The sequence below is a fragment of the Phycodurus eques genome, chromosome 15 (genome assembly GCF_024500275.1).
Source record: "Phycodurus eques isolate BA_2022a chromosome 15, UOR_Pequ_1.1, whole genome shotgun sequence".
Lineage (NCBI taxonomy): Eukaryota > Metazoa > Chordata > Actinopteri > Syngnathiformes > Syngnathidae > Phycodurus > Phycodurus eques.
This window is the reverse complement of record NC_084539.1, coordinates 7,304,808-7,325,450: the sequence shown is the minus strand read 5'-3', so window position 1 is coordinate 7,325,450 and position 20,643 is coordinate 7,304,808. Positions and strand designations below refer to the sequence as shown.

General features: G+C 42.5%; 1 protein-coding gene across 2 annotated transcripts in view; it reads right to left on the bottom strand.

Moving 5' to 3' along the window:
• The window catches only part of pappaa (pregnancy-associated plasma protein A, pappalysin 1a), a 114,918-nt gene that overhangs the window by 84,103 nt on the left and 10,172 nt on the right, over positions 1–20,643 (bottom strand). For both annotated transcript variants that reach the window (XM_061698279.1, XM_061698280.1), the window contains exons 2-6: positions 16,825–17,923; positions 6,888–7,033; positions 6,386–6,679; positions 4,340–4,532; positions 3,391–3,512 (exon numbers count right to left, since the gene is read on the bottom strand). In XM_061698279.1, the coding sequence (XP_061554263.1) occupies positions 3,391–3,512; positions 4,340–4,532; positions 6,386–6,679; positions 6,888–7,033; positions 16,825–17,923 (1,854 nt within the window). The remainder of the gene's footprint in view (positions 1–3,390; positions 3,513–4,339; positions 4,533–6,385; positions 6,680–6,887; positions 7,034–16,824; positions 17,924–20,643) is intronic.

Genomic DNA, 20,643 nt, shown 5'->3' with positions numbered 1-20,643 from the left:
TATAAGTGAGTAAAGTAATCTATAGCAAATACCATCAATAACCTTTTCCTCGTTATTTACTTTTCTACAAAGACACTACCATTTCAATAATCCATAATTTGTTGTAAATTATGACAACCACCCAAAAATGTAGGCTAGCCGGCACCCATGGATGAACGCTGGGGTCTGAAGAAGGGAGTGGGTGAACTGTGAGATATGTCCAGGCATGCACATGTTCTACTTTCTAGGAAGTGGCTCTCATTGTGAATGACTCACTGTCACACACTGTTACACACTCTTAAAGCAGACAAGATAATCCCACCACACACACATCCCTCCTTTCCATCCCCTTTGGCCCGATGCTCTCACAAGTTCGCACACTTGACGGAGGCAACACTTGATGTGTTGCAATCTGAGATGTATATATTTATCATATAAGAAGCAAATGACAACTCTGAATTACATTTAAAATTGTGGAATGCTGCAATTGTGGTTGTTTTTCATTTCAGTTACCATCGTACTTCCTGTTTTTCAGTGGACCGTTTAATATTTTTGGCCTATAAGTGTTTTTCACATAAATATTTAGTTTAATTATGACTTTACTACTGTGTAAACTTGGGTTGGTGATTTACTTTGACGCAGTCCAGTCTCCATTCCACAAATTGGAGTTACTGTCTGAATGGGGCTTCATCGTAAACCGAGAACCCAATGTACGTCAGTTTCGGGGTAATTTGTTTGGCACCATCTTTATGCCAGATTTCCTTCATGACCGAACCCACCCATTTTTTTGTTTAATCAGTGCTTGGGACCAGCAGTGACCGGGTATCGGGACAGTGGCCGTGAATCTCACACACTGAGGATGTGATTATATTGCAATGTCTCTAAATATTACTACAACTGAATTGGATATCATTAGATTGATAGTGATACTGAGTGACTGATTATAATCGCACAATAATATTGTACGGTAGGGGTGGGGATTCCCATCCCAAATAACACCTGAAGTGGACTTGAAGTGATATTTTTTCAAAACAGTCTGCGGATGAATTTGAAGGGTCCAAACCAAAAATCTCATCAAATTTAGTTGAAAAGTGACATTTGGCAAGGGTTGTTGGCATGACCATCAGAATTGTTAGGAACTTCAAGCCCTTAAGTCAGTTCATTATCAATATAAAATTTGGACGGAATGTCTATCAAGAATAGCCGCACAAAAGAGTTGAGGAAGCCAAGTCTGAAAAGACACAGGAAGTCTGCCATTTTGGTTGAAAATGATAATTGTTGGGTTGTTTTGGCGATCTCCACGGGTCCTTGCGATTTTGTGCAATTGCTACCAAATTTGCACCATGTATACTAGAGAGCTGGCTGGTGATCAATTGCAAAACATTTTAGCTTTTGTCATTGCGTGTGATGAGTAAAATTTGATGACTCCATCCCCCACATTGAAGAGCACCCCTACTGGCAGAAACATATAGATGCAATTCACTTATGGGTGATTCCGAGCTTTACTTGGTTACACCCAATGAACATTTTTACATCGTGCACGTACGCACATATACATACAGGATGTTGCACCACATTCACTCACATGCATGCACACTGCTGTTTCCAATCAAGCCAGGATCCTTTCGTTGTGAATGACGTTAACCACACACATCTCTCTTAAATATTTTGGTTGCTTTCCAGGGCACACAACCTCTCTTCACCTCTACCTCCTGCCGAACTCGAGTCGTGTGCGCCTTTTCTTTTTTGACTTGTTTTTCCCCTGCCAGGGCATCGCATCGTAAACGTTCATGAGAGCTACTCTGGCCCTGGATGACCACACCGCCGTTTGAGGGCCAATGTGTATGCATGAACACTCATCTCATGAATGCATACGCACATGCAGTGCAACACGGCATCGTTTATCTCCATATATGAGGCTTGCCGTGTAGTTTACATGCAAATTCATCGGTTTCCAGTCATGTGCGGGTTTATTAGGAGAACCTCTACTGCTGCAGACACGTTATTCACCCAAAACGGCAGCTGCGAGTCCACCGAGATGCCGGCCCAGGCAGAGTTAAGAGGAAATGGGGAGCTGACACAAACAGGGAGCCTTTCCAAGAAATAAAATTGAGTACAGTTTACACACAGAGCATGTTGGACAAGCCCAGACTTGCCTCTGGTACACACATTATGGCTAGTGTTAAAGCAAGGTTCAGTGACTTTAAATAATCTATAGATCACCAACACGCACGCACGCCAACTCGAGCAGACAAACACAGCACAGAGCCTGAGGTAAAGGCGACACATTAAATTTGGCTGTTTGGCCACATGCCTGAAAGGAGTGTGCACGTACACTTGACATGATATGTGGAGGAGGGCAAGCGCTAAAGTAGTCATTAAAAAGGTGTAATTACGCGTGAGTAATAGGTCTTGGTCAGACAAGCCTTCCAGCTTGTATACTACAAACATGAATAAGATCATAATCACTGCCGTCATTAATAGAAATATTCCTCGGACGAATACAGTTGCAGTCATTACTTGCATTGATTTTCCTCAAAGTTTGTTTTCTTTTTTCATAAAGCCTAATTTAAAATGTATTTATATGAGCAATCTGGTGTTGATCCAATTAATTTAAAAAACATTTTATCTTTATCTCTTTATCTTTAAGAACAAGAAAAAAGTACAAAATAAATATGAATGAATGAATACAATGAGTATTATTTCATTTGAATAAACCAACAAAATTTAATCTGAATGAAGTTGTCAACATCTTGTCAACATTGCAAACCTTACAAATATTTCTTACGTTCTCAGTGAATATTGCATTAATCTTAATGACCAACTTCAGTCATATGCAGAAGGGATCAGATCCAAATTAGGATTGTCCGGTATCTTAGTGCCACTCTAGCTTCATAATAGCAAGAGAGTGTGCTTGATGTGAGCACTGCCAGAGTGATTCAGTGGTGCACAGATGGGACACAAAGTATTTTAATAGCATAAATACCTCATATCCCTGTAAAGTTCTTATAAAGGGGTTTCGCTATCAGTGCACAAAAAAAAAAACTCAACTGAAATCCCACTTATGTCAGCTTTTATTGCGCCTAAATCCCATGTTTTTAATGGGTGAATTTCATTTAAGACAAGCTCTTTGACATTGGCCGTGGGCTTGAGCCCTCACGCTACATGAATGGCGGTACCTTAAAGCTTAATCCGTTGGGAGTCAACCTAATGAGTGCGCGTTTCAGAAGTGAGTCAGTGGGGGAAATGTTTGCATGTTGGAGATCTGACTCAGAAAGAAAACTAAACGGCAAACCTCAATTTGTGTGCACATTTTTTTTTTTATACAATGAACCGGGAGTGTGTAGCCTTCATATTGTTTGGTACAGTAGGACATATAGATGTACATTATGTAGCGCACATGGTATCTACCTTCTGCCTCAAGTGGAGACCAGTGTCCAGAGGGGTCACACGGTCGGGGCGATGACGAGTTGGAGGCGTACTGCAGTAGGACTCGCCCCTCAGTGCATTTATCGCACACTGATCCCAATTCTCTAGGAAACACAACAGACAGGCACAGCAACCAACTTAGATACAGGCCACGGGCACTGTATTTCCTCAAGTAGACGCCGCTTCTCGGTTAGTCGCCGCTTCTCGATCGGTCATCCACTTGAACGAAGAAAAGTAAACCTCCCATTTTCCACACAGGAAAAAAAATGGTAGTAATTGCAACTATGTCAGTTATCAGAAGCTGTTGTTCACGCACAGACATGAACGACTGTGCTCCGCTAAATGTAATTGCTAACCCAAACAGAAGCACCTACCGAGGCATGTAAACAGCTTCCACAGGGAAACTAACCCCATATTGGAAACGCGATCCTCGCACAACATTAAAGAGTAAGAGGAATTTATATTGTTTTACAAAATGCATAAAGGCCACCCCCCCAAAAAACGCCTTTCCCCAAATAGATCTCGCTCTTTAACATTTCGTTGTTACAGCGTGGCAATTGTAGTTGTCTCTGATCATAGAGGTAATCATCTCACACATAGACATTGAAGACTTAACTCCTGATCCCCTTTACACTCTGTTTCTAACCAAAACAGCAGCTCCTGCAGAAGCAAGAAGTCAGCCTGGTATTATTACCGCATGTTGTAAACAAATTCTCTTTCCAGTATGATCTTACGTTAGGGTGTATTTCAAGAAGTCTCCAATGTGTTCGCATCACAATGTTGTGTGCATCCTTGTTTAAGTATGCTGAATATAGACCTGCCTCTGCTGTATGAAACAAAAACGGTATGCAATGTCCAATTAAGCTACAAAGGATCATTTCATACTTCCAAGCAATTGTCCTTGATAGGCAACCAATCCAGATCATTTCACCTGTCATAAAAGTGTCCGGAAATGGGCGGGAACCATTCCAAGGTGACGGAGTTGTGATGCTGCTCCACCACCTGAGGGGGCATCGGCACCGGGGGAGGTTTGGAGGCAGGTTGCCACGTCTCGTAGACCAGGTCCAGGTAGCAGTGCATGCGAGCCACTTGATTCAGGGTGAAGGAGTCGGTACAGGAGTCGTCTGCAAGAAAGACAAGGCAGTCGTTTGCAGAAATATGACTTTTGACCAGGAATAGTGCGATGGAACGACACTGAGCTGATGCTCGCAAAGTTCTGCTGCCTTTTGGATGCACTGCTAACGGACGATTAACTAAAGTATATTCACTGGTTATACAACATATCCAAAAATAGATACAGTATATGCCTTGCAGTATATCATCTCTGTATGAATTTGGCCGGTAACTTGCCAATAACTTGCCAAATGCTGGTCACACACGGATATTAAATTGATTAAACCGCTAAGCCCATTTTGAAAACATAATGTTACACGAATAGAGCCTTAAAGTACAAGAACAAAATTGTTAATTGGAAAAAATATAAATAATGAGAATTCAGTTTGAATATTTTGAGAAAAATATGTATGTATTGAGAATAGTCATAATATTACAAGCTAAAAAAAAGTTGTCATTTTATGAAAATAAAATGGTAGTATTACAAGAAAAATAAATTGACCCGTCAGAAATTCCAAAGATTTGCTGAACAAAGCCATAATATTATGAGAATAAAATGTCCTTATTTCACAATATTAAAATTATGAGAATGGGAGCAAAAGTTGTAATTTTACAAGAAAAAGATATTTTCCAAGAATTAAGTTGTAATATTACAAGAAAAAAAATCTACAAAAATAAACTTGTTATACACAAAAAATAATTTAAAAATTCAAATTGTAATTTAAAGAATCACAATGTAATAAATAAAGTAATAATATTTTTGAACAAATGTCATATTTTCAGACTTCTGTACTTCACGAACAAATTAAATATATTATTTCTTAACGTGGCGGCACGGTGTACAATTGGTTAGCACAACTGTCTCACTGTTCTGAGGACCAGGGTTAAAATCCGGCCTTGCCTGTGTGGAGTTTGCATGTTCTTCCCGTGCCAGCATGAGTTTTCTACGCGTACTCCGGTTTCCTCCCACATCCCAAAAACATGCATGGTAGGTCATTTGAAGACGCTAAATCGCCCATAGGTGTGAATGTGAGTGTAAATGGTTGTTTCTTTATATATGGCCTGCGATTGGCTGGCGACCAGTTCAGGGTGTACCCCGCCTCTCGCCCAAAAATAGCTGGGATTATCGCCAGCACCCTAGTAAGGATGAGCGGTACAGAAAATGGATGGATGGATTTCTTAACGTAGTGGTGCATAATCCATTTAAGACAAATTAACGCCTCCCTCAAATAAGACGCCTCTTTTTTCTCGTCACAAAAAAATTGTGGTAACTGTAATTATCACTATTGGTCACAGTTGAGTTGAGCTAATTTGAACGCCGTTGCTGACCAAAACAGGAGCACCAAAGCACAAAAACAGCCTCTCAGATGAATTCAGATGTGGAGTCTTGGTGCAAACTAGTTCCTTGCACAATTCTAAGGATGAGTTTACGCCGGATAGCAGTCCAGTAGACTCTGAAATGTGGTCGCTCCAGTGTTGGGTGCATCCATGTTCAGTCTCACTTGGTTCATGCTGGTTTGCTGCATTCTGCTATAATAATAGTTATTTTTATTCAGTTTTACACTCCAATTTAACTTGACATGAATTGTAATATGCCCTTAAAATTATTTTAAAAATAAATAAAAATATTAACAGTAAAGGCTTCTCCTATCTGCAGGTGAGTAAATAAATGCCCGTGGCTAACTCACATTTGGTAGTAGCTTATTACGCTCGTCAGCCATGTTTTTTAGTTTCCTTTGAATTGTAATGCTTTAAGAGCAGCCTTAAAAATATCTCAACACTTCCATGATTTGAAAATTAGCTGCCAGTACCCCAAGTGTTTCCAAGGTAACGTAATGTGAAAACACAGTACCCAGTTCCTCACCTGCGTAACTCATGTAGTTGTTGAAAGGCGTGCGTGTGAAATGCTGAGAGCCACAGGTTTCATTTCCTGGCTCGGGATCGTGGCAGCCTTTGTACTTGGGCGTGGGGTTGGTGTCGGCACACAGATCCCCAGTCTCCATGGAAGGCTCTGTCTCCAAACAAGCGTCGTTGCACGACTCGATCTCAGAGATCCCTCGAAAGACGTGGTAGAGGCCCAGACTGTGACCGACCTCGTGAACCATGGTGTCAGTGTGGCCAAATGTGCCATAGAAGGATGGATTCAGCACAATTCCGCCTGAGAGGGGGCGAAATAGACAGTGTACTCTATAGAAAACATCTATTCAACCCTGCTCAAATGGCAGGATTTTGTGATGTAAAAAAATTAAACCAAGTTAAATAATTTCAAAACTTTTGGTGCTGACAATCTTTCCCGTGTGTTCGTGGGGGTGGGGGGGGGGGGTGCCTGCATGCGTCTGTTCGCGCCTGTGTGTATGTCATCTAACCTAAATGCGTGAGGGCTTCTTTGTCCCATGGCCAAGTGGCAACCCCCGCTAGATCTTCATCAGAGGAGTTGGCAAAGAAGACATTCAGGTGAGTAGAGCCGTCCAAGCGCAGGATCTCTTTGAGCTCCTTCACATCCAAATAGGCTCTGGGAAATTAAGAGAAAGCAGACAGTTTCAGACAAAAAAACAGGTTTTCTTTTGTATGAAGAAACATTAGAACCAACTGAAAAGAAAGTTATGGGGGAAAAAAAGAGAATAACGTCAGAGTAATGGGAATAAATATGGTTATTCTATGAGGAAAATGGTCGTAACTTCCCAGGAATAAATAAGTATATATATATTTTTAGTTCCCACATCATTTTACAAGATCCTGGCCCTAATTTACAAGAATACAACCTGAATATTAAGAGAATGAAATTTTAAATTAAGGGAAAAGCTGTTGGTTTCCGGGAACAAAGTAATACAATTGTAAGTAAAAAGTAAATATTTTACAAGAGTAAAGTTAAAATATTACATTTTGATAAATCACAATAACCCAACTGTACTTTTATGTGAATAAAGCCGTAATATTAGAAGGAAAAAGGTGTACAGTGCCTTAAAAAGTATTGCCCCTCTTCTCAAATTCTTATATTTTTGCATAGTTTCCTCACTTTAATGTTTAAGATCATCAAACAAATGTAAATATCAGACAAATATAAACCAAGTGAATTTAAAATGCTGTTTTTAAATGGTGATTTCATTTACTAAAGAAAAAAAACTATTCGAAGTTACCTGGCCCTGTGTGAAAAAACTAATTACCGCCCTTGTTAAATCATGAATTCATTGTGGCTAATCACAATTTTGGGTTAATTTTGACTGATCACACTCAAGCCTGATTACCTTCAGACCTGTTAAATCAAGAAATCACTTAAACAGAATCTGTCCTGACAAAATCAAGTCAGACAAAAGATGTAAAAATGATGCAAAAAAAATGATACAATCCAAAGAAATTCGAGAAATAAAGTAATTGACATCTATCAGTCTGGAAAAGGTTACAAACGCCATTTCTAAAGCTTTAGGATTCCAGTGAACCATAGTTGGAGCCATTATCCTCACATAGAGAAAACATAGAACAGTGGTGAACCTTCCCAGGAGGTCTAATCCAGTAGGCCACAAAGGAAATCAGGACAATTTCTAAAGAACTGCAGGCCTCCCTTGAAGTCAGTGTTCATGACAAAACAATAAGGAAGAGACGAGGCAAAAATGTCATCCATGGCAGAGTTCCAAGGCGAAAACTACTGCTGACCAAAAGGAACATGAAGGCTCGTCTTACTTTTGCAAAAAAGAAAAAAAAATCTGAATAATTCCCGCCGGGACGGTGGACGACTGGTTAGCACATCTGCTTCACAGTTCTGGGAACCGGGGTTAAAATCCCGGCCCCGCCTGTGTGGAGTTTGCATGTTCTCCCTGTGCCTGGGTGGGTTTTCTCCAGGCACTTCGGTTTCCTCCCACGTCCCAAAAACATGCGTGGTAGGCTGATTGAAGACTCTGAATTGCCCTTTGGTGTGAATGTGAGTGCGAATGGTTGTTTGTTTCTATGTGCCCAGCGATTGGCTGGCGACCGGTTCAGGGTGTACCCCGCCTCCCGCCCAAAGATAGCTGGGATAGGCTCCAGCAGTCTGCGACCCTAGTGAGGATAAGCGGTAAAGTAAATGGATGGATGAATCGATGGATGGATTTTGGGAGAATATTATATGGACTGACGAGATGAAAGTTGAGCCTTTTGGAAGATGTGTGTCTCGGTACATGGTGGTGGTAGTGTGATGGTCTTAAGCTGCTTTGCTCCTTAAGGACATGGACAACTTGCTGTGATGGAAGGAACGATGAATTCTGCTCTTTAACAGAAAATCCTGAAGGAGACTGTTCTGCCATCAGTTTGTGACCTCAAGCTGAAGCACACTTGAGTTCTGCAGGAGTATAACGATCCAAAACACACCAGCAGTCAACTTCTGAATGGCTTAAAATAAATAAATAATAAAAACAAAGTAAAGGTTCTGGCGGTGGCCGAAGGCGGGGACGTTGGCGATCCGATCCCCGACTACAGAAGCTGGCTCTTGGGACGTGGAATGTCACCTCTCTGGCAGGGAAGGAGCCCGACCCCGTGTGTGAGGTTGAGAAGTTCCTACAAGATGTAGTCGGGCTCGCCTCCACACACGGCTTGGGCTCTGGTACCAGTCCTCTTGAGAGGGGTTGGACTGTACAATGGGGTTCACCCCGGTGGACGAGAGGGTAGCATCACTCTGCCTTCGGGTGGAGGAACGAGTCCTGACTGTTGTTTGTGCCTATGCACCAAACAGCAGTTCAGAGTACCCACCCTTTTTGGAGTCTTTGGAGGGGTGCTGGAGAGCGCTCCGGCTGGGGACTCCATCGTTCTGCTGGGGGACTTCAATGCTCACGGGGGCAATGATAGTGAGACCTGGAAGGGCATGATTGTGAGGAACGCCCCCCCGATAAGAACCCGAGCGGTGCTCTGTTATTGGACTTCTGTGCTCATCACGGATTATCCATAACGAACACCATGTTCAAGCATAAGGGTGTCCACACGTACACTTGGCACCAGGACACCGTAGGTCGCAATTAGATGATCGACTTTGTGGTCGTGTCATCGGACATGCGGCCGCATGTCTTGGACACTCGAGTGAAGAGAGGGGCGGAGCTGTCAACGGATCACCACCTGGTGGTGTGTTGGCTCCGATGGTGGGGGAAGATGCCGGTCCGATGTGGCAGGCCCAAACGTATTGTGAGGGTCTGCTGGGAACGTCTGTCAGAATCCCCTGTCAGAAAGAGTTTTAACTCCCACCTCCGGCAGAACTTCACCCACGTCTCGGGGGTGGCGGGGGACATTGAGTCAGAGTAGACCATGTTCTGCGCCTCCATAGCCAAGGCGGCCGACCGGAGCTGTTGGCCGTAAGGTAGTCATTGCCTGTCGTGGCGGCACTCCCCGAACCCGTTGGTGGACACTAGCGGTGAGGGCTCCTGTCAAGCTGAAGGAGTCCTATCGGGCCTTTTGGGCCTGTGGGAGTCCTGAGGCAGTTGATGGGTACCAGCTGGCCAAGCGGAATGCAGCTTTGGTGGTCACTGAAGCAAAATGAGAGGAGTTCGGTGAGGCCATGGAGAACGACTTCCGGACAGCTTCGAGGAAATTCTGGTCCACCATCCGGCGTTTCAGGAGGGGGAAGTAGTGCACCATCAATACTGTGCATGGGGATGGGGCACTGCTGACCTCAACTCGGGACGTTGTGAGTCGATGGGGAGAATACTTCGAGGCCTCCTCAATTTCACCGACACGCCTTCCCATGAGGAAACTGAGTCTGGGGTCTCTGAGGCGGGCTCTCCTATCTCTCTCCTATCTCTTGAGGTCACCGAGATGGTTTAAAAGCTCCTCGGGTGGCAAGGCCCGGGGGTGGAGGAGATTCGGCCGGAGTTCCTAAAGGCTCTGGATGTTGGGGGGGCTGTCCTGGTTGACACGGCTCTGCAACATCTCGTGGACATCGGGGACAGTGCCTCTGGATTGGCAGACTGGGGTGGTGGGGAAGGGGGACCGGAGGGTGTGTTCCAACTACAGGGGGATCACACTCCTCAGCCTCTATTCAGGGGTGCTGGAAAGTAGGGTCCATCGAGAAGTCAAATCTCAGATTCAGGAGGAGCAGTATGGTTTTCATCCTGGCTGTGGAACAGTGGACCAGCTCTACACCCTCGGCAGGGTCCTCAAGAGTGCATGAGAGTTTGCCCAACCAGTCTACATGTCTTTTGTGGACTTGGCGAAGTAATATTTACATAAAAATATCTGAATTTCCCAATATGTCATTTGGTGAGAATAAAGCGGCTAAAAAAAGTCATAATTTTACAAGAATAAAGACTAATTTTACGAGAAATAAATCCTCATCTTTTACAGGGAAAAAAAGGTACAATGCTATGATATTATGAGAAAAGTAATAATTTTATGAACCGTATTTTTTTTTTTGGGCTACTTTTTACTTTGGGACCTACCATTGCACATAAATAGATTTTCAATTGTTTAAGAGCAGTGGTTTGTCAGAATGTACCCACATTTATGGAAGCTCTGGCTGGGGAAATTGGGCAACAAATTATTTGCACACATGCGTGAATGCATGGGTGTTAGAGAAATTTATCAAATACGAGGATGCAGTTTAGATTTGAAAACGCCCTAACCATTTGTCATCCTCGCTATTGCACCCATGTGTAATCGAGAGGAAATTGAACCATGTTGAGGCAGTTGTCTCGGAAGTGCAATAGGCCAATAAACAGTAACCGAAAATGCAACCAAGGGCCTTCATTTCCCTTGTTTGTAGCAGTGCTGATAGCCAAGCCGCAGTGCCTTGTGAACATCATGGCGACACATGTTGGGAAGACAACCAGTTCAATAAAACATTTGCTGCTATTATTCCGTTTGATTCCCATGATCTCAAGAGGCTTTCTTCATTTCAAGAAGCCACCAATTAATTGAGTGCACGGAGTGAAGTATTGTCTTCCAGTGTGTGGCCCAGCGTTGGGTTTGGGCACTGGGGAAAAAATGGCACTGATAACTGCAATCATTCAGCACCACGATAAGTTTTCACCACAGTCTAACTGTCTTTCATTTTATGAACAAATTAAAGCCTGGCCGCTGGCCCTTGCAGGCAATGTCAGCAAGTGCAGCCATCACTTGAAAGTGTCAATAATCTGTTTCATGTGCTGGACTTTACTAAATACAACGGACAAAACATGGTCACACAAATTACATCCCCTTCGAATGTTTAGTTTGGCTGATCTGCTCGCCTGATATGACAAATGATTATAACTTATGTGTTCTGAGATCATAAGATTAAGTGTGACAACAATGAGACTTAAAAAAATAATAATAAAATAAACACCTGGGAAACAAACATACTTTCAACTACACGGTTCCGACCCTCTGGTTAAATGTGGAGTAAGTGATGAAAATAATGCAGCATAATCTCTCACTGGAACAAATACTGGTGAACTGCACGCCGATGGGTAGTTTTTCTAAATGGTTGACTGTTTTTGTCCATTTACACATCATAAATCTGCGGTTAAGTATCGGAATCTTTATGGATGAAAATCAGAAGCAGGAAAATGCTATGAAACAAATTGTGATGTAATGATGTGAACCATGATGAAATACCACTAAGTACTGCAAACTAAATTTCATTGGAGCTATACCAACTTTATTTATTTTTTTATTTTTTTATTTTTTTACATGAACCCACCAATTTGCTCATTATATTCACTTAGTGCTGTCTGTACTGTTAATTTCTATTCCATTCTTTTACACCAAAACACTCAGTGTAACATTGATTCCATTCGACTCACTAAAAACTTAGCCAGCCATGCCAGCATGCTTTTTAGTGAACAGTTAAATAAAAATAAAAATAATAATAAATTTGAAAAAGAGGCAAGTGTCTGCATAAGATATTAAAATCTAAATGTAAAACCAAACTGACTGGTGGCGTATGTTCAATGTCACCAAGAGGAAGCAATTTAAAAGTGGCTACCAGCAGTGTTTGGCAGCGTTTTAGAGGAAATACACCCGTGAGAAAATTGTCCCTCCCAGCAATACAGCAAGGTTTGAACCCAGACACATTTAATAGATAATATCATGACAAAGTTTGACAGATAACTCTCAATGCACCACAAGGAAGACAGAGACAACGAAATATACAGTGTTGTTTTTCTGCATATTTAACAGAGGCATAAGAAAAAGAAAAAGAAATGTACCAGCATTACCAGATAACAAGGAACCCTTTATTGCTCAGTGAGTGTTTTTCTCAATGTCTTTATGTCTCCAAAGTGTTCTCTGTCAATTGACTGTGTTTTGTCGTACGAGAGCGGCTCCAACTACCGGAGACGAATTCCTTGTGTGTTTTTTGGACATACTTGGCAAATAAAGACGATTCTGATTCAGATTCTATTTTCTGATGTATAATAGCAAAAGTAAACATTACTTTTTAATTGCATGTATACGAATAGTTGTTTCTTTGGAGTGTTAAATTATCAAACCTAGTAAGTATTTCCTGAGCCGCCTGCCTTCAAAAACATCTCTGTGCCAGCTGTTATGAATATTTACATATTAGTAAAGAGTTTTTCAGTCCAAGATTTGGCAGGTAGGTTGGCCAAAGCTCAGCCATTTCCAAGCGACTGCTGGACTACACTGAGCAGAAGCCTCTTGTCTCATTCCAAACCCCTAGCAGCCCTCAACATTGGCTATTTGCATTTTATGAAAGAGGACCCTCCCCTCAAAACAGACAAATTCAGTGGACAAAATTCTGGGAGATAATTTTAGCAGTTTAATTAGCAATAATTCAGCAGTAGTAGTAGTAGTAGTAGTAGTAGGAGTAGCAGTAATTCTTAATCCTTTTTGGGTATTTTGATGAAACTTGTCTGTGACATGGCAAGATATTAAGACACCTGGTAACTTTTATTTGAGAAAAATAGTGCATACATACTATATGTATGCTTTAAGGAATTCCCCAATAAGTTTCGATTGGTCAAAGGATTTGACAGAGACGTTCAAGAGCATAAATCCTACTTACTAGAGTTTAGGTTGATTTAATTACTACCCATGGTCATTAGCACTTTCGACACACATTTGGAGTTTGTACAAAAACGAGAATTATTTAAGGGTCCTCGGTGCGCCTTCATTTCTGTGTACTGAAGGCGGCCATATGCTCTAGATTGAAGACTATTGTCTGATACTCGTGCGATAAAAGACGCTTTGATCAGCTGCCACTTCCCCGAGCCTGTGGAAGTGTTTGTAGCGCACAAAGAGTTTAGACCGTTCACTCCATCTTTGTGCCTGTCTATTCACGTCTTCCTCTAAGCACCTCGCCAATGACCCTTTACCCGGCTTTACTCTGACCCTGTCACTCTCCCTCTCTGGAACCCCGTCACATGGGGAGGTTGGAAGGGTGACTGTGAATGATCCTTTGGTGGGAGATCTAGGGATTTGTGTGGTCACTCAAACTTCTGCATTTAAAGCTTTTAAATGGGAGATTATGACTTCATCCATTTATACCCATGTATAATTCATATAAAGCCATATATTTGCCTCATATACATTCAGTAGAGTAAGCCTTGGGCCAGCGGAGGAGCAAGCTGGGGTGGCAGTCAGACTCTGGTGGCCAATATTCCTAGTGGGTTCACACCACAGCCGCTAAACCCCATCGTTCATCTCCACCTTTATTACCGGATCTGAACGCTCATCCTTAATCTTTATCCTTATAAATGAATTCTTGCACGTTCCGATTCTCAATGACCCAGAGAGAAATTAGAATTGGGAATGATAATAACAACAACAACCAGAAAGGTTTAAAAGGACAAAGGGGCCATCAAAATCTCCCTCAAATCTCTGAAGTGGTTGCTCTTAACTGGGCACTGGAGTGAACACTCTTAAAACTTTGGCAGCATCTTCATTACTGCTTTCCATGACTTAATGACCCCCATCTAGCTGGAGCATAAAGCAGTGAATTCCCCAGTGTAGCATATTTTCAAAAAAGATATAATCTGACAATCCATTATCCGAGTAGGCTAATGGGCTCGAATGCAAAAGGCCTTTTCCCGAACAGCCCCCGCCACCCTGAAAGCACAGGTGAAATCTCAACAACAGGTGTTTTTATAAGTGCGCTACGGCTTTAAAAGGGATGTGCAAAGTCCTGGTATTTACGAACAAGCACTCCATTATGTTTTATGGGACGCGGCTAAATGGTTTAGACGACCAACTGTAAAACACCCAAGTCAAGGGCCCAGGAGATTAGCTCCCTCCACTGAGCTAAATACAGCGGGGAGAGGGAGTGGAGGAGAGAAAGGGTGGTCCATCCATCAATCTGCCACGCTGAAAGGTATTGACTCATGAGGAGGAGAGACAGAGGCCAAGGGAAAACGGTTGACCTATTAGCCTCTGACGACGCCTAGTCAAAATTTAATTTCCCAAAATGAAAAGGTTTATGCCCCTATCTTTCTTTGGTATAGGAGTGACGTCCGGTTGCTTAGGTTTTAAAAACTACGAAAAACTTAAGTATAGCTTAAGTAAACTGACAAATGCAGTATTGAATATTTAATTTACTGTAGATGACTCATTGGGATTAAACCAAGAAACAGACTCCTTGTGCCCTTAGCTATCTGAGTTACCCTTTCATGTAATATCAATTCAGACCATATAAATCCAGACAAAGGAATGTTTGGCATTTTTTAAAAAAAGGGCCATGAGATAACATCAAATACCATAAAAAAAAACCCTCAAGATGTGTCAAAAGCAAAGGCTGGAAAAGCAATACAATGATATTTAGCATGATTTGTTTGAAGAGGTTGGGGAAAGAAGTAATGTTAGCAGTTGGCTGTGTCCTACCTTGGCTTGACATTTAAAAACAGGCAGCAATACTGAGGAAATGAAAGCCACAGTTATTGTTATTACTGCAACACAAAATGCATTGTTGATGCAGGCAGTAATCTATAGGCAGAATTTGAGGAACTCAAAATATCCGTAGAGCATACCTTACACATATCATAATCGAAAAACAAAACAAGTAGTCACTTGAGGAAGATTATTCTGAATAAGAATATCGCCCCTGTTTTTCTTTCTTTCTGGTATGTGTCAAACTCCACGCCCATATGTCAAATACCAGGGAGATTTGGACAGTGGAAGCCAGTTGTTGACGTCTAAATCAAGAAGATTCTCCATCGCTTGATGAATGGGCTTTGAACGATGACTAAGCCGGAAGGGATGTGAAGCCCACCTGCTTTTACTCTCACAGTGTTGTTAATTAAATGTCATTATTTTGCTATTTAGTGGTCATTTCAAACAAAGGGATAGTGGCGGACTGACAGCGCTTCCAGCTTTGGCCATGATTAAAACCAGCTACCTTCATCACTCAGTTCACGCTTATCACGAAGATCTTCACGATGATCTACTGCTTTTGCTAATAATGACAACCCCCTGCCTTGTTCTCAGTACTGTGCTTTGTTTACCCAAAACCAAAGAATGCTGGTATTGGAGGACTGGCAAAAAAAATAAAAAATTTAAATATCTACAATCTCTGACAGCTTTAAGTTATAATTTACAAGCCACAAAAACATTAAAACAAAAAAAACCCAAAAAGATTTATGAAGGTCTGCGTGTTTTCAAGTAGCCACATCGAATACCACAATCCCTATGTTCATGTGCTGTACACCTGGAAAACGGCATGAAAAAAATGGAAAAGTTCCTCTACTGTTTTTCATTGGAAAATCCAGCCTCCCCTGTTTAGGGACCCTCACCTGCCTCCCAAGGAAACACGTCTGTGCGGTTTCCTGGGGAGAGCGGCATGTCTAGAATAGTTTCCATTGCTACAAGCGAAAGTCATTCTGGTCCCACTTTCCTGACCTCTATTTGCCTTTACACTGTTTACAATCTCACTCTTTCCGAATCAACTGCCGCCTCCAATCAAGACAGCTTAATTAGGACCACTGGCTACAGGAAACAAAGTAGAAAAGGGTGTGGGAGAGTTGTTGAAAAATGGGTGCACACACAAAATAAATGATCTCTCTGGCCTGCATATTTGCTACCAGGAGAGTCATCCTGTAACATTTGTTTTGCCCCGCTTGTGTGTGAAACACTGATTGAACCAGGCCGATGTAAGATTGGACTAGCTGCCCCCGGAGGATTTCCCAGGCCACACAGGCTGGGAGTTGAGTTACAACTCAGCCGCAAACCACATGGTCAGGAAGCAGAAGGACGACTTCTAAGCCCATCTTGCGGGGCAGGCACATGGAAATCTTTTGATTAATTGAGGAATGAGAGGTGTGGATTTGGTCTACCCAAATTATTTCATCATGACTTGTAGGAAATCAAGCAAAGAAATTTTTTATGATGAACTACTGAAATGATTAGTGGTGGTCTTACTTGTGTGGAGAGGAGCGGTTGAAGCAAGTCTTGGTCACATCCGTCACACCGGGATTGCAACAGTCACCAAGGTCGTAGAAGAAATTTTCCCAGTTACATTCCGGGTCACACACGCCGTTACCCTGCTTGCTCTCAGGGCACCGACTCCGGTGGCCCGACACGCAGTCTCCTGCGTCAAACCCGGTAAGTGGATGGTTGCATTCTGGGTCACAAGCATCGTCACCCACTTTGCTGATGTCACAGTTAGCGAGAATCAACCTGTTTCGAAGGGACGAGTTAGTTATGTTGTGAATGCTGAGCTCCCAGGTGATATTGTTGGGGCTGAAGGCATCATTAAGCTGCTGGTGTTGCAAGCTGATTTGGTGGTCTGACACAGTTGGCTTGGTCCGCGTATCATCCCAGATATTTATCACGCGGTACCGTACTTTCTTGGGGCGCCGGAAGCTGGAAAGCTGGTTATAGTTTTCGATGACCTCGACATTGTCGCAGACCGTTTGGCCACAAGCTGGTGGCTCCAGCGTCGTGTCTAATAATACTTCAGCATTTCCTCCACTGCCCTGAAAACCCATCCGTCCACCTCCCCTCTGCTCTGGCTGAGGGAAGCTACCGTCTTTCACAGTCAGCCACTTCCTGCCAGGGTGCTCAAAAGTTTCGCGTATGACAAGCTGAGGTATATCTTGGGGATCCTCGTGGCCCTGCATAGCCCTGATAATCTGCCTCTGCCCACGAGCATGCCTCCACATAGCCACCCTCTCCACTGCCCCCCTGTAGTTATGATTCAGTGCGTTCCCCCCGATCATTAGCACTTTACACTTTTTGGTCAGGTGACTGAAGACGTCACCCGATTGCTCCCGACTCACGCCAACCTGGGCGCCGTTGACAAAGAGCTTCATGTAGACACCATCAAAGGTGCTGGCTAGATGAGCCCACTGATTTGGTATGTAGCGAGCGTTGGAGTGGATGGTAGTGGCCTTGTGGGCACGATCTGTCTTAAGGGAGAAGAAGAAGCGGGGGTCTCGGTTGCCATGTTCACTGACTGACTGGATGCCGAGCAACCAGCCTCGGTCACTGGAGGCGTAGAAACATTTGTCGTAAAGGCCTAGGGAAGAAAAAAGAAGACAAAGCCTGTTAATATGTGCATATGTTTAGTAAGCTTTGGCACAGACGAGTGTTTGAAGTCTGTATGTTCTGGCAGTGTGTCGCTTCACAACTGAAAAGGTACTGGCTCAGCTCACCACTACTTTGTTTGTCAGTTTTCCATTCATTACTTGTATAAGACAGAACAAGACATGCTAAAACAACAACAACAACAACAAAAGTAGAGAATGGGGGATATACAGTTTTTACTAAGACAAACTATATTTAAGAGGATACTGGGGACATCGAAAAAAGGGAGCACTGCAGCAAAATGGAGACTGTGGCATGGCAAGAGGTTGAGCTACAACAGCTGTGTTTATTTTTGTCGTGTTTATTTTTGTCATTTCTAGCTGTTCATACATCCATTTTCAACATAACATATCTTATTCAGGGTTGCAGGGAGCTGGAGCCTATCCGAGATGACTTCAGGCGAAAAGGAAGACTACACCATGGACTGGTCGCATGTAGAGACAAGACAACCTTTCACACTCACATTCACACCGTCACTAAGTGGGAATTGAACCCACGCTGCCTGCATGGAAGTCAGGCGAGTGAACCTTTTTACACCATCAGTGAGATTCTCAAATGTTATGGTGACAATTCTTGGTACCTCTGTCCGTTGCAGCGGACAACGGCAACTAGTACAATTATCCCCAGTGTGGAGATATATGAGGTCGTCTTTAAGGAAGACTCCAAAAGGTCCTGGTATTCTTATGTGGGAGTCAAATGAATCCCCAAAGTTAAAAGACATAGAAACTCGGGTGGAGAAAACTAACAGCAGCTGCTCTGGACTGACAAGTCCAAACTTCAAATATTTGGACGCAACATAAGGGAGTCTGTTTGCCGGAGGGAGTAAGCGTGGCACAAATATGTCTCTGCAGGCAAACGTGAAGCATGGCAGAGATTCCATGCAGATTTGGGGGGATGGGGGTGCATTTGTCCAAATCGCACTGTGGATTTGGTCAGATATTGTGATCTTGTCTTATCCGTCACGCAAGGCTATCTGCAGAGTCAACATGTGATCACCCGCCACACCATTAGGTACACCACTACAGACGAGTTTATCACGCTCTCTTAAAGGACCTCCATAAAACGCAACTCAATCCTATACATTTCAAATATCTAAAATATGTAAGACTCTGGGAATTGTTATTTCCAGCTGTCAAGATCGAACAGCAGATGCATAAATATAATTATTTTTTTCCCTCCCGTATATCTGAGGGTGTGTTGTCCTGGAAATTGGGTTGAAGTGCATGTATGTTTAAGGGAAACTCCATGGAAATCTCTCTGTATAGGCTTTTCGCGAACACTGAGTGCATTTAAAGTTGTTAGTGTAAATGTCCCTTGCCAGCTAAGTAGCCAGAAAAGGCCAGTTTTCTGCTGAGGGCTTGTTTTTGTAGAGGCACCAAAACACCTTTTTCCTGTTTCACTTGGACCATGTGTGTCAGCTCCAGCATGGTAATGTGTTTTCACTTCTTAGGGGATCTCTGAATGCTAACTGTTTGTTTGTTTAACGCTTGTTGAGGTACGTATGTGACCGGCACACACGTTCGGGTCCACGAGGGTTCAATGTGAATGCGAGTTTGTGGCCCAGGCTGCTGCATGGATGTTTTGCAAAGATTCAAAGGCATCTTGACATGTCCCACATGGTCCATCACAGAGGTTTTTGGCTTGAGAGCTGAAGGGGGAACGCACTGCTCTGGTTTGTCAAATTCTTTCGAGCACCTTTAGACACTTTAAGGGATCCTTAAGCACACTGCAACTCCATAATAGTGATAGCTGTAGTCATTTTTAGGATTTACAAACACTGTCTTCTCCCAAGAGTAATCTTGGATTGAATTCAGAAGGAACTACAAGTCCCAGAATGCACTGCAACACCTACATAACTGTACCCTTGCCTTTTTTGTTCGCAGCGACACTCATTAGTGCTAATGTTAGGTGGAATCAAGTTTAATTAATAATGATATGACAAATTTGTGACACTGATTTAAAATACTGGACATTACCATGTGTAATTATTCTCTAAATAGAATAGAATAGAAGTGAATATAATAATTCTTGATTCTCCACCAAGGTGGAAAATTGTCTTTGGCTGGCCAAAGTAGAAGACATACAGCACTAAAATACAGATACTGACATTTAAAACCTGTCATAAAAACAATGAAAACAGAAGTAAGATATATTGAGAATAGAAATAAAAGTAAAGGTACAATAACAACGAGTAAAATAAGTAAAACATCAGAGTGGAGCAGTTCAGGTCATAAGTGTGGATTGTCTAAAATGTTGGGTTTATCATGAGCCAGTGGAAGTTTTCTGAGCTCAGTTAGCATGCTAACTAGTAATGGTGACTCTCTTACTAGGAAGCTTCTTACCCAAGCGTATGTTTTTTGTTGATCAAGGTTACGAAGTTTCATGATGCAAATAACTTAAGTAGAATTCAGGTTTTAAAAATAGTGACAGTATTGTTCTCTGAAAATAAGTTTGCTTGATAGAGGCTAGAATTGTTTTTAGCTAATGTGGCTGTATTAGTGTCCTAGCTAGCAAAAGTAAATCACTTACTTATTGCTATACTTAATATACAGTGGTGCCTTGATTTACGAGTTGAATTCTTTACTTGACTGAGCTCTTAACTCAATTACTCATATCTTAAATTTTTAGTGAGACACAGGATGCTGGGTGTAG